Source organism: Rhododendron vialii, chromosome 13a (assembly GCF_030253575.1).
Source record: "Rhododendron vialii isolate Sample 1 chromosome 13a, ASM3025357v1".
NCBI lineage: Eukaryota > Viridiplantae > Streptophyta > Magnoliopsida > Ericales > Ericaceae > Rhododendron > Rhododendron vialii.
In genome coordinates this window covers 27,809,822-27,822,765 of record NC_080569.1, presented here as the reverse complement: position 1 = coordinate 27,822,765, position 12,944 = coordinate 27,809,822, and the positions used below count along the sequence as shown (strand labels likewise).

At 38.7% G+C, this 12,944-nt stretch overlaps 1 protein-coding gene across 1 annotated transcript; it reads left to right on the top strand.

Annotated features, from left to right (window-relative positions):
• The first annotated feature begins 1,658 nt into the window (after positions 1-1,658).
• LOC131313291 (glutamate receptor 2.8-like) lies at positions 1,659-4,416 on the top strand. Its single transcript, XM_058341527.1, has 4 exons — positions 1,659-2,183; positions 2,451-2,757; positions 3,204-3,574; positions 3,857-4,416. The coding sequence occupies exons 1-4, from the start codon at positions 1,842-1,844 to the stop codon at positions 4,265-4,267; spliced, it is 1,431 nt and encodes a 476-aa protein (XP_058197510.1). The 5' UTR covers positions 1,659-1,841; the 3' UTR covers positions 4,268-4,416.
• The last annotated feature ends 8,528 nt before the right edge of the window (positions 4,417-12,944 follow it).

Genomic DNA, 12,944 nt, shown 5'->3' with positions numbered 1-12,944 from the left:
ATTTATCCTCCATATGACATCTTGTCTACTCGATCGGGCCTGACATTTCCTGAGGATTAATGACTTGTTCTCGCTGATAAAAAAAAAAAAGAGAAGAAGACTTGTTCTCCACAATTACACCTAGTCGTTGGTACGTCTGAAAGCTTTTTGGATTCTTTGTCGACTTGGCTTCGAAGTTTGAATAGAATCTCATAATTTCCATCTCTCTCTTAATTACTAAAATTTCTTATTCAAAGTCGTGTTGTCTGGAAGCCATAAGGAATTAAACCGAGCTAAGAAAATTCAGTGCAATGTGTAAGACTGAAGACTAGAATATCAGAGAAGTGACGCAATTTCAATTCTTTGATGAGGCAATTACATTTGGAAGATAGCTAGTGTGCATGCGAATATTCAGAACCTTTGACCTAGTGATCATTCCGTCTAAGATCTCAAAATCAAAATCCTCTGAGGTGTTATTAACTCATTTGATGCCAATTTATATAGAGCTTAGTTTGCTCTAATTTTAATTGAGAGACGCAGAAGTGTGTAGGGGCCCGAGGGGCACCGGCCACCCCCAATTTTAGAATTTTGTTAATAGTATAAATATATACTAAAATTAGTATTTATATAAGTAGTATATAAATTTAATAAGTTTTAATTTGATCTTGTCAAAAAATTAAAATTATTCTACATTGTCATGTAAAATTTTATCAATTTTTTCGTAGATGGAAATAATCACACATGATCGTTGTAATAGTTGACCGAAAAATAAAACAATGTCGTATACAATATGGTAATGTATTACAAAAGCTACACGATATACTGAGCATATTTCTAAATGAAAGTATTTACTTACGTCGGCCCCCCTCAACTAAAATTCTGGCTCCGGCACTGGATTTGAGATCATCACAAAAAGGCGGTAAGATTGGTCTCCCAAGGTTAGTCGACGTGTGAGTATGTTAGCCCGGATTTGAATTATAACAAAAAAATCCATTCTTGGTAAAATTATTCTTGAAAAATTAACTCCAAAAGTCAACAGAACTAGTTCCGTTAATTTGTAGTTGAAGCTTTGACGAAACAATGATTTTGCTGTCTTTTGTAATTGGGATTAATTCAACGGAAGTCTACAAACTCTTTGTACCTTAATTTGTCCCATCTTAATTCCCCGACTTAGGAATGAGGTCCTTTAATTAAGTCTATTCATTAGATTGTTAAGGGAAAGTCTTCAATACACACTTCTTTAAGGTGTATACCACATGCACTTATTGTGTGGTTCATATTGTGCCACCACATAAAAAAATTACTTATAGGACCGGTCATTCATAACATTTTATTTCGTATCGTAACTTTTATTCTAAAAATTCGTAACTTTTCATCAATATGATTCATAACTTTTTAGCAATAAATTCATAACATTTTAGAAATCATAACATTTTAGTGTATTTCAATGAGTGTGCATATGGTACACATCCAAATAAATGGTGTGTATTGTAGCACTTTCCCGTTAATTAATACCCATTTCGATCAACCTAATCATTTCTATCAACATGGTGTAGACCATGGGTTTTGCTAAAGTCTTGGTTGACTCAAAGCCTGCATGCACTTGGTTCTTGAGCATTACTATTCAACATTTGAACTTTTCATACGCGCAGAACTTCAAATGCCGTGAGTCCTTAGAATCCATCAGGAATTTCCACACATCCTCTCTCTCTCTCTCTCTCTCTAGGGAGGCAGACTTCTCCAAATAACACATTTGGGCATATATAAATGATGAAGCTCACGAACCACAAGTACAATAATTAAATCAGAAAGCATATGAATACGACGGACGTACGGTACTTGCTATTGTTTTAAATCCCAAAATGCCTTTCCAGCTCCGCTCTAGCACAAAACCAATCTTTTTGTTCATCCCAATACTACTCATATCATCCCTTGTTATTCTCTCTCAAGTCTCTGTCGTTGAAGGTGGTAGTACAGAACACAAGACACAGAAATTGATAATTGGAGTTCCGGGTAATGCCTCTTTCAAAAACTTTGTGAAGATAACCTCGAGTTCTCAGAATCCAAATGAGAAGAATTACACTGGTTTTTGCGTTCGAGTTTTCGAAGAGGTTTGGAAGAGATTGGGTTATCCTGTAACTAACTATGAATTTGTGGAGTTTAACGGAGCATATGATGATCTAGTCGCTAATGTCGCTAACAAGGTAATAAATTTATCTCCGACCTCTTTTTCTCTACATTGGCTCGCAAATTTCTTCCAAACTACCCTTTAACTATCAAAGAAACTGCCAATAACGATCGAAGCAACTGAATTTCATGACAATTTTCCTAGCACCATCTTTTGCAAAACACGATTTGTTTTTTTTTTTTTTGATCGGCATCTTTTGCAAAACACGATTTGTGCACGCATCTCGTTCCGTTTATTGTTTAACACATGCTTTGTGTACATGCACGTGGATCACAAATGGAAGACTTATAGCGCTGCCGTAGGCGACATAACGATATTAGCCGAACGTTGGAAGGACGTGGAATTCACCGAGCCATTTACGGAATCGGGCTTGTCGATGGTAGTTCCGGTGAAGCCCAGTCAGAAGGCATGGATGTTTCTGGAGCCTTTCACTCTGGGTATGTGGTTGGCTGCCGCCTCTGTTTTGGTCTACACCATGTTCATAGTTTGGTTCGTGGAACATCGGTCCAATCCAGATTTCAGTGGCCCGTGGAATGACCAACTCGGAAATGCTCTCTGGTTCACCTTCTCTTCACTTTTCCTGGCTCACAGTAAGTACAATATAGGAGTGCAATAATTAAGTTTGGCATAGCCATTTTTTATGAATAATGTTTCTTACACAAGCTTCTAAACATAAATTATTAAGATGTCTTCCCATGCACTCGGGTTCCAAACCATGTATTCATGGGAATGTCATGCATCAGATGACTCCGATGATACCTACATCTCTTTCTTTCTTTCTTTTTTAAATGGTCTAAACCTGAATTCGGATGGCTGCGTTACTAGTACTGCTCTTAGTATAATTTTCAAATGATTCTTTCTTTTTTCTATAAATCCAAACTGGGTGTTTGTGAGATAGTTCTTGAATGGTATTCTCGATTTTCTATATCTTTTTCAAGGAAGAAACCTCTTTCATGAATCGTTTTATTTTGAAATGAAAGTCTATAAAACTAGACGATTCAAAAATAAAAAATAAAGTCCTGTAATAATTGTGCAGGAGAGAAGATTCAAAGCAACTATGCCCGGATTGTGGTAGTGGTGTGGCTTTTTCTAGCGTTGGTGTTAACGCAAAGCTACACCGCCAACCTCACGTCAATGCTCACGATCTCACGACTCCGACCGAAACTACTGTCCCATTCAAATGTCGGGTGTGATGAAAGTTCATTCATGAAGAAATACGTTGAAGGAGTGCTTAACTACAAGAATGTAAGTCTCATCAGGGACGAAGATGCGTATCTCAGGGCATTTGAGACGGGCAGTATCTCAGCAGCGTTCCTCGAGATCCCTTATGCCAAAGATTTTGTCAATAGAAATTGCAGGAAATTTAGCATCGTTGGAACCACATATAGATTTGGAGGATTTGGCTTTGTGAGTTCTCAACACTTTCTTTATACTTCTTTTTTCTCTTTTTTTTTTTTTTTTGAGATAAGTAAAAAGGGGGAGATCAGAGTTGCAACCTCATCAGGGAAGAGGAACTTCCAACCGCCATTGCATATTCAGTCAGTGAACTAGTACCATTCATTAAAGAAGCTAAGCTAACTGAAATTACGTTCAAGTACTCTTGATCGATTCATCATCGCTAGCACTTGTATAATGCAGCCACCATCTCAAACCTCTAATACAAATATCTTCATTCGTGCTCCTATGCAGATATTCCAAAAAGGTTGTGGATTAGCTGCTGATGTCTCGAAAGCCATTCTCGAACTCTCAGAGAACGGGACTCTTAAAATGCTAGAAGAGGAATGGTTAACTCCCGACAAAGAGTGTTTAAAATCTGAAACTACGACGGAGAACATTGATAGCTTGAGCCTCCAAAACTTTTGGGGCCTATTCCTCTTCTCAGCTGCCACTTCCTCTATTTGTTTTCTTCTATTCCTTGGGCACTTAGTCAGGGACTACCTCCGTCATCAGTCATCTCAAGTGGCTGACGTGAATGCAAGTAATGAGAGCGTTTCGATCAAGACGGTTAGAGTTGCACGGTACTTGATGAATGCAGAGATTGGAAGCCCATGGAGATCTCCATCCTCCAATCGGGCAGTGCTTGAAATTGACATGTGCTAAATATTTGGATTTTGTCTGGTGGAGACTCTAACTTGCACTCCGTCTATTCCAATTTTTTAGTCTTTTTCAGAAGTTTGTGTCACTTTTCAATTAATCATATCTTGTAATCTATTTTTAAGTGATTTTGAAAAGTTTGTTTAATAGTACTAATTGAGATCTATCAACCGAAATCCTAAAATCTGAATGAAAAGTTATATGACCGGATCATGCACTGACATGTATCTTATAATATATTGAGCTCATGATTTTTTGCAGGGGCACTTGAAAAAATAGTGAATGAGTTAAGTTCAAAATATGTACGCCATCTATTTTATGGACATTTAATCAAACCAAATTTTTAGAGACTTTGTTTTTTTTTACAAATTCGACAAGATGAACAATTTGAATCATGATTAGGAGCTCAATATGAGTCCACAAAATGAGATTTGAAGGGATATGGAAGGATTGAGCATGGATTAGAGCTGATTCCATGCTGGAAAAAGATAAAAGAAGCTGAAAAAATGAAAAGGTTTAAAAAAAAATTTTGGGGGTAAATTGGGAACTTTATAAGCACAAACAAACTACAAACCAAAGGAACTAGTCCTTACAAGGAATTGCAAGCTAGGGAAAAAAAACTGGCCAACAAACAACAACTAGAAAAAACAACTGCAACTACTTCCCCAAAACACTTGGGGGGCAAAAACATTTCTAGGAAATCTCCAAGATGTCCCAATTGAGATATTCTGGGCAGAAGCACGAATCCCTCTCCGAGAGCGAATGCAAGCACGGTCATCCTCAATAATAGACAGGTGCAAAAGAGAACAATCCATACCTTGACGCTAAAACACATGCAAATTCTATATAATTGAACAAACCATAGAAATTAGGAGAGAGAGAGAGAGAGAGAGAGAGAGAGAGAGAGAGAGAACATAAAGATTTTTTGTGGTTTAGTAATAAATACCTACTCCAGGGGCTGTCAGACAGTCGAGGGTTAACTATACGGAAGAAAAAAAATGCCCAAAAGCCTATAGATGCGATATCTCAGAGTTCCTCTCTTGCTTCTCACAGAAAAAGATGCTGTGAATTTGATAAGCTAAGAATCCTAAAAACAGCTTATATACGAAGCTGTTTTATGCCCGACCGCTCGGGCGAAAAATTCAGAGAGCGAGGACTGACTTCAGGTAGCACGGGCGAGATCGATTTTCGCCCGGATGAACATTTTAGACAGCTCTGAAACACTTCAAACAGCTCTAGACATCTTCAAATAGCTCCGAAATAGCCCCAAACTGCTCCGAACGGCTCCAACTTAAGCCAAAACACTTCACCGTGTGGAAGAGATTGTGGTGGGTGATATTGGGGGCGATCACATGGACGATGATGTGGCATCCGCGTGGGCTATGATGTGTCTGCCGTGTGTCACATAAATATTTTCATACTTTGTAGGGAAAAAAAAGTTCGAGTGACAATTTTTTGCTTTTAGTAGCGATCACTGTCGTTACAAAAGGATAACCTTAGTGACAGAAACTTTTTATCCCTAACCTCTGTTTGATTTAGTGATAACACAGAAATTTAAGTCACTATTTACTCATAACGACAATATTTTTTCAGGCCGGTTTCACCCACACAATTTTTGACACTTCATCTCAGCCTTACAAATCAAGAGCTAAGATTAAACCACTTAAATAAACGTACACAAACAACCTCACCTGGGGTGATTTGGATTTATAAAAAGTGGAATAACAACTTCTTTTTTTTTTGTCTTTATTTAAAAATAATTCGCATTTGTTAGTTTTGCATCAAACTTGTATGACTTATTGATTCGTCTCAGTTAGAGAAATCAAAAAAGTAAAAAAAAATGGATCGAAACTCACATTTTTTTAAAAAGAGACAGATAAGTAAAAAATATTGTCTTATTGACTTATTTTTGTTTTTATTCAAAAAATTATGAGTTTCAATCAAAATTTTTTACTTTTTTGATTTCTCTCTTCGGGACGAATCAATAAGTCACAAAAGTTTGACACAAAACAAATAAATGCAAATTTTTTTTTAATAAAGACAAAAAAATAAGTCACTCAACTTTTTAATTCAAACTCACCCCTAATCTGTCTCTCCCAGCCATCAACCCACCAGCCGATTCACCCCTCCCTTCTCCGGCCACTTAATATCTGGCAACCTCAGTTCCCGCGACCCCATCTCTGTCGAGCCCCTTCTCCAGCGACCCTGGGTTTAGAAGCTATCGTACGTTGTTTTCATAACAAGAGTCCTCTAAAGTTTGAACCCAGAAGGCTCATCACATCCAAATGCGTAAGTCTGTTGACACAGACAAAGCGTGCACAGATTGTGCACAGATCTCAATGTGAAGCCCACTATGGGTTCCACACAAAAAATCCTAACTGTTTATTAGATTTAAAACATTTTTTCAAAGGCTTCCCTGAAAAATCATTTTGATTCGATATCTATAAGTACTCGATCTAATCATATAAGTTTTCATTCAGTTCAAAGTTGAATGAAAAGTTAGATGATTTGATAAAGTATTTATAGATATCAGATTGATCTGATTTTTTGTAGGGACCCTTGAAAAAATGTTTCAAATTTAATGAACGACTCGGATCATTTGTGTGGGACCCATAGTGAGCCCCACATCAAGATCTGTGCACGATCTGTGCCCCATTTGTCTGTGTGAATAGCACCTCTCCATCCAAATGCACCTTTCATCACATCTGTACATTTAGGCCCCCTTTGATGACAGGTTTAAGGGTCGGGATTAGAGTAGTAATTCCATGGGAGTATTATTACTCTGTTTGGTAATAAAAAAAGGTCCTGACTATTAGTCCATTGGGATGTTCAAGTAGGCCAATAGGGGTATTAGGAATATCCCTTGGAACTTGATATTCATAGTCTAATTTCAACGCCTTCTCATTACCGACCCTTTTTCATTACCAATTTATTCTATCAATCAAATCTCATCATCTATTCTCATTTTAAATAAACATGATATTAATAATCTTATCATCTAATCTCATCTTAAACAAAAATACTCATTATCAATCCCTTATCATTAACAATCTCTTCGCATTACCAATCCCAATTATAATCTTATCTACTTACGAATCTCATCCATTTATCACTATTATCAAACGAGGCCTTAAATATAATTAATGAAGAACAAAAACACAATAAAAAGGGACTACAATCTTCCAAGCTCATAACCCAGATACAAAAGTGCCCATATCGATGCAATCAAAGCTATAAAAAAAAAATTTAAGAATAATAGAAGAACAAAAATCAGATACCCACCAGAGCGCAGATCTAAATACCCAACGGTAAGGAGAATTTTATGAGGCGAACAAGATAACCCAATTTGTTTCTTTAGTTTTCTTTTTCGTTATCGATTTTTCCTCTTGCTTCTGCGGTTCTCAAGCTATTTCTCAAATTTCAACTGGTCTTCTTCTTCAGTTTCTCTCTCTAAAATTGAGGTTGTAAACGTAAAATAAGTCTTTATTTTTAAAAAAGACAATTTCAAGCTAAACAATAATGGGCTTATTCAAATTTAAAAATATGCAATATGGATCTTGTTTGAAAGATCTCGATGAGATCTTTTATACAGTGCAAAAAAAATCATTTTTTTTATTTACACAATTTTTGAGTTTGAAAATATAAAATAAATACTTATTTTTTAAGAAGGTGTTCTGGAACGAGGTCTAAGTTTGAATTAAATAGTGTTTATTCGAGGCATATTTGAGGAATTACATACACAGCTTTTGGATTTATTTTTTAAATTAGATAGGATGCATTTAGACTGATTGACGGCCGCCGGAGATGGGATCGTCGGCCAGGCGTTAACAAAACACCCAAAATCACTTCAGAATTTAGGCCTAATTTCTGAAGTGATTTTGGGTGTTTTGTTTACGCTTCTAACGATATCGAACGAAGCTCATTTTTTACAGAGACCTTAAACGACATATTTTGAACAAAATGAGCGGCTCCAATCATCTTTGCGCGACCCGAGGCGGGAGAAAACAGGGTCTGTGCACAGCTGCTGTGTAGCAGCTGCTGTGCACGTAGCACTGCTCTTTTGTAATCTCAGCTCTTGATTTGTGTGGTTGAAATGGAGTGTCAAAAATTATATGGGTAGCACCAATCCGATATTTTTTTTAGTAAATAAGTGAGCCACTTTTAGTGACAACTTTTTAGTATTTAGGCTCTGTTTGTTTCAATGTAAAATATTTTTCCTGAAAACAAACTTCAAATTTTAATTTTTTGGTGTTTGGTTGACATTTGAAAATAATTTCGAAAATCGAGAAAATAATGTAGAAGGGGGGGGGGGGGGGGGCTTAATCGGTGGAAAGATCTGAGAATATTGAAATTAAACGTGGGTCAAGATTGACGATCGAAGAAACTAGCACTGAAAATTGAAGTAGAGGGTATCGGGTTCATTTTGAAAAATAATTTATGAAAGATTTACGGGTCAGTTATTTTAATCCAATTAATAAAAAATATTTTTCATATAAAATATTTTCTTATTTTTTACATAACCAAAAACCGAAAAACATTTTATGTCCAAATAAACGGAGCCGAATGTGAAATTTTTTGGTTACCACTACAAATCAAATTTTGTTATAAATGTGTTTTTTTTGCTAATATTGTATACATCAGTAGGGTTAGCCGAGAACTAGCTAATGTATTAACAACCAAACGAGATTTTGATGCATCTCCAATATTGGACCATAGACTCAAACCCTAGAACGTAACTGATCCCTCTTGCCTTGACCAGAATCTAATGCTTGATAACAACATTTTTGAATAAAAGTATTTCGATGAAGTGGTTCAAAGAGTTTGATCAACATGGAGTTTGGCATGGACATTTTATTCAACGAGTCTTATCATATGAATAGTTCGCCTCAGCTCGATGAAGAAATATGTGAGTGGATAAATTGCATTTGTAGGTAATCAGTTGAGCTGTTCAACGGATGAACCAAACCGCTCAATCCACACCAAATTAACCAAGGCATGGTACGGACGAATACGGATCTAAAAATATTCATTCTAACGGATCCGGTTCGGATCCGCCAAATCCGCTCAATCCGCAATGTTCCTATTTCTCTTCCAAAGGTTATGGATGATTGATGTTGAGTAATCTGAACAAAATTTCACAAGTAATAAACATGTATTCTAGGATGGTTTTATGTTTTATGTTGAAAATATTAATAATCTTCTCTATTTTTTTGGTACATCAGAATTTGAATCAAGTTCATATTCTAGCCCAGCTCCAAGTTCGAGTGTTATTGATGTCTAATAGCTTATCTGTAGACATTAGGGTGGATGAATGTAACTTAATTCTAAGTAATGTTGGTTTAGACTTGTTTGAATTTGTGGTGGACTTGAAATTTTGGGACTTTATTTTTCAATTTTTTTGTGTATAAAAAAAATAAATTGCATGCTCAAATCCGTTGAAACCGCCCAAACCGCATCCAAACCGAACCAACCCAACAATGCTACGGACGGTTGATGAATGAAGAAAACGACAATCTACCGTGAAGGGATCGAATTAAAAACCAGACCAATCTACATCAAACCAATCCACGGACAACCCTAATAATCAGGAATCTCTGCTTTTTCAAGGCAAGCCCTCCAAGATGCCACCCAAACTTGATCCTGAATTCCAGGCATCTGGTTTGTGTAGCTCTCTGTGGCAACTTTGATTCCTTCGTTATATCCTTTTTCAAAGGCAGCCTTGGCTTCATTCTGGGACGTCTCGAGCTCCTTCAAGGTCTGGGCAAGACTGTCCTCAGTCCCCTTCAATTGTCCCTTCAGTCCATCTGCAACCCCCTGGGCCTGGTTCCTTTCTCTCTCAAGCCTGATGATGGTACGTCGGAGCTTGGCGTTTTCACTGACAAGTTTTGTTCGTTGGGGCTCTGATTGGCTAAGTTTTTGAGCCATGGCCACCATTTTTTGCATCACCTGGAAACATTCAAAACAATTGTGATGAACATAACTGTTAAGTTCTGTGTACACTATGATCACAAAAAGGAATTTTACCTTGGCATTGTGGGACATGAAGGAACTGAGAAGATTGTCTGGAGACATTGCAACTTCTTTTTGCATGTCCCCAGGCAACAAAAAGGCCTGGGACAATGCAAGGGCAGTCCCTTCGGTCTCGACAGTGTCCCGAGCAGTGATAGCTCGGTTCCCATGAGAGAAGGAGGGAGCCCATATTGGAGCAGGAGACGAGGAGGAAGGTGGGGGTCTTTCTTGAGGCTGTTCCACCCGTTGACGTTTCTCTCTGTGGATGGCCTCGATTTCTTCTAGGGAAAAGCCGGGAGGAGCATCCGTCTGAGTCTGAATACGGCGGCCACGACCTTGGCCACCTTGGCCCCGAGCAGCGCCACGGCCTCGACCAGGTAAGGTGAGAAGACTCCCTAAATTAATTGGCTGGTTCATTGTTGGAGGTGAAGACGTGTAACCGCTGGAAGAAGAACTTGATGTGGGACTGAAGGCTTCTTCGGCAAGGGGAATTGGTTCGTCGGAGATTGGGGGTGTCCGAGAACGCCTCTCTTCGGGAACAGGTCTTGAAGGACCAGCCGCTGCAAGGTTGTCCGCTGCTCGGGTACGCCGATCAATAAACCCCCCGTATGACGCTTTGTAACTCAGCAGAACCTGAGCCGCTCTTGCTCGGCCAGCAAGGTAAGTCCCTTCGCCGTTGAAAGCAAGTGCTCGCTTGATATCAGCTACGTGCACTTGAGGGGTTATGATATTATAACCCCGGTTAATGTTCGAAGCTGCAGCCGAGCAAAGCATAAATAATTAGAAAGCATGAAAAAGCTTTTCCTATGAAAAAGGACAAGAATTTGAAATTAGGGGAAAGCACTAACGTGGGCTCCCGAATACATGAGGAGCGTGAAAACCAATCACTTGGCCGTCCTCATCTCTGGGTTCGAAGTTGCCCGTGACAATCAGGAAGTCGTCGTCATCCCCTCGAGCAGAGTCAGGGAGTTCAAGGACTAGCTTTTTTCTAGAATCCCTACTTTTTAGATAATAAGTAAGGGCATCCCCAGTTCTGGAAATACTGTATAGATGGTGAATATCATACAGGCCTAGCGAAGTCCCTAACATTTGGTTTAAGGTATTTATGCCCATAACTACCCTGAAGAAATTAGCAGAAACCTGCATTGGCGAAAGCCTGTAATACGCTAAGACTTGGCGGAGCAGAGGGGCTAGGGGAAACCTAACTCCGCCTTCAACGACGGCTACTACTGGAATATGAAGGGTGTCAAAATCGAAGCTTTCACGAATGGCATCCTCGGGAGCCAAAACAGTAGCTACGTTGTCAGGAATCCCATATCGAGATCTGAAACTAGCCATGGCTTGAGGAGTATTACAGTGCCTACGAAATCTACCCATTACCAGATAGGATTTTGGAATTCTACGAAGTGTAAAACAATGGGGACAATGAAACCCTAAACTGCGGTTGAAAACAATCCACTAGAGAAATGGAGTTGTAAGAAGAAGAAATGATGACTTACGAGAATAGTCGATGGAATCCTTAAAAGGAGAGGTCTTGAGACGATGAACAGAGCTTCAATGGCGGGCGAACGCTTGAACAGTTTTTTCTTCTGCAGAGGGAGTCTAAGGGGAAGATTGGGGTGTTTTGAAAAATGGGACGAAAACCCAAAAATACCCCAAAAGTGGGTGGCGTACGTGAAACGTCATACCAGACGCCGTTTGAGCGTTCCGTTTTCCCATAAACACGTCAGCTCGTATTTAATGGAACGCAATACGATGATCGACGCGTGTAAAGGTTAGGGCTAAAAGCCTGTGACGGCCACAAGAAAAGATGATTTTTTCTTAAGCAAAGTGATGAAATATTGCACCAATATGTGAAATAAGGTGCAGAAACAAAGTGAATTTGTTCGCTTAAAAGCTTTACTCGTCATCTGAGTAAAATATAAACGAGCAAAGCTGGGGAGCAATTGTAGGGAGGTATTCCCGAACAGGTGCAAAATGAGCCCGAGCATGGTCAACTAAGGGTCAACGCACTGTGGACCACTGATATGAGAAGTCAATAGTCCAGAGAGGTTGTACGATTCTCGGTACAATAACATGAGACGTTATTAGGACCAAATACAAGGAAAGTGACATGAGATGCCACTGTTCATAGAAACTTGTTCGGCAAGAGAGAGCCAAACAGGAGGAGAGCTCCTTACAAAGGATATGGTTCAAATTGTTTCCTTAGGACCAGTAACACGTGAGGTAATTGGTCCAGGCCATCTGTTCGGCCATGAGATGGCCGAACAGAGAGAGAAGTACTATTTGAGGGAACATTCTGGGAGGTTCCAGAGTAGTCATGTCCCATAAAGGAATAAAGATCCCAAGAATATAGGATCTGAGAAAGATACCCAACGAATATGGGATGTTCGGCTCTTAAAGGAAAAGATTCCTAAAAGGACTCTTTTCCATAAACTGATAAAGGAAACGAGACTCCTTGATATCCTGGGTTTCCTATACAAGTTAGGAATTCTATGGCAACATGGATGCTTGGACAGCAAGCATCCATAAATCTATAAATATGAGGTAAACCTAGAGGTGAAAGGTACGCAATACACTGCATTCTTATTGCTTTCCTACTGATAATTAGGGTTTGATCATTAGTACGAAATACTAACAAAGGCATCGGAGGGCCTTTGCCACGAGAGGCAAA

Excerpts from the sequence above, each read along its gene's own strand:
- LOC131313291 (XM_058341527.1), top strand. The coding sequence starts at position 1,842 with ATGCCTTTCCAGCTCCGCTCTAGCACAAAACCAATCTTTTTGTTCATC. Across the intron at positions 2,184-2,450 it reads TCGCTAATGTCGCTAACAAG|ACTTATAGCGCTGCCGTAGG; the intron begins GTAATAAATTTA and ends CACAAATGGAAG. Across the intron at positions 2,758-3,203 it reads TTCACTTTTCCTGGCTCACA|GAGAGAAGATTCAAAGCAAC; the intron begins GTAAGTACAATA and ends ATAATTGTGCAG.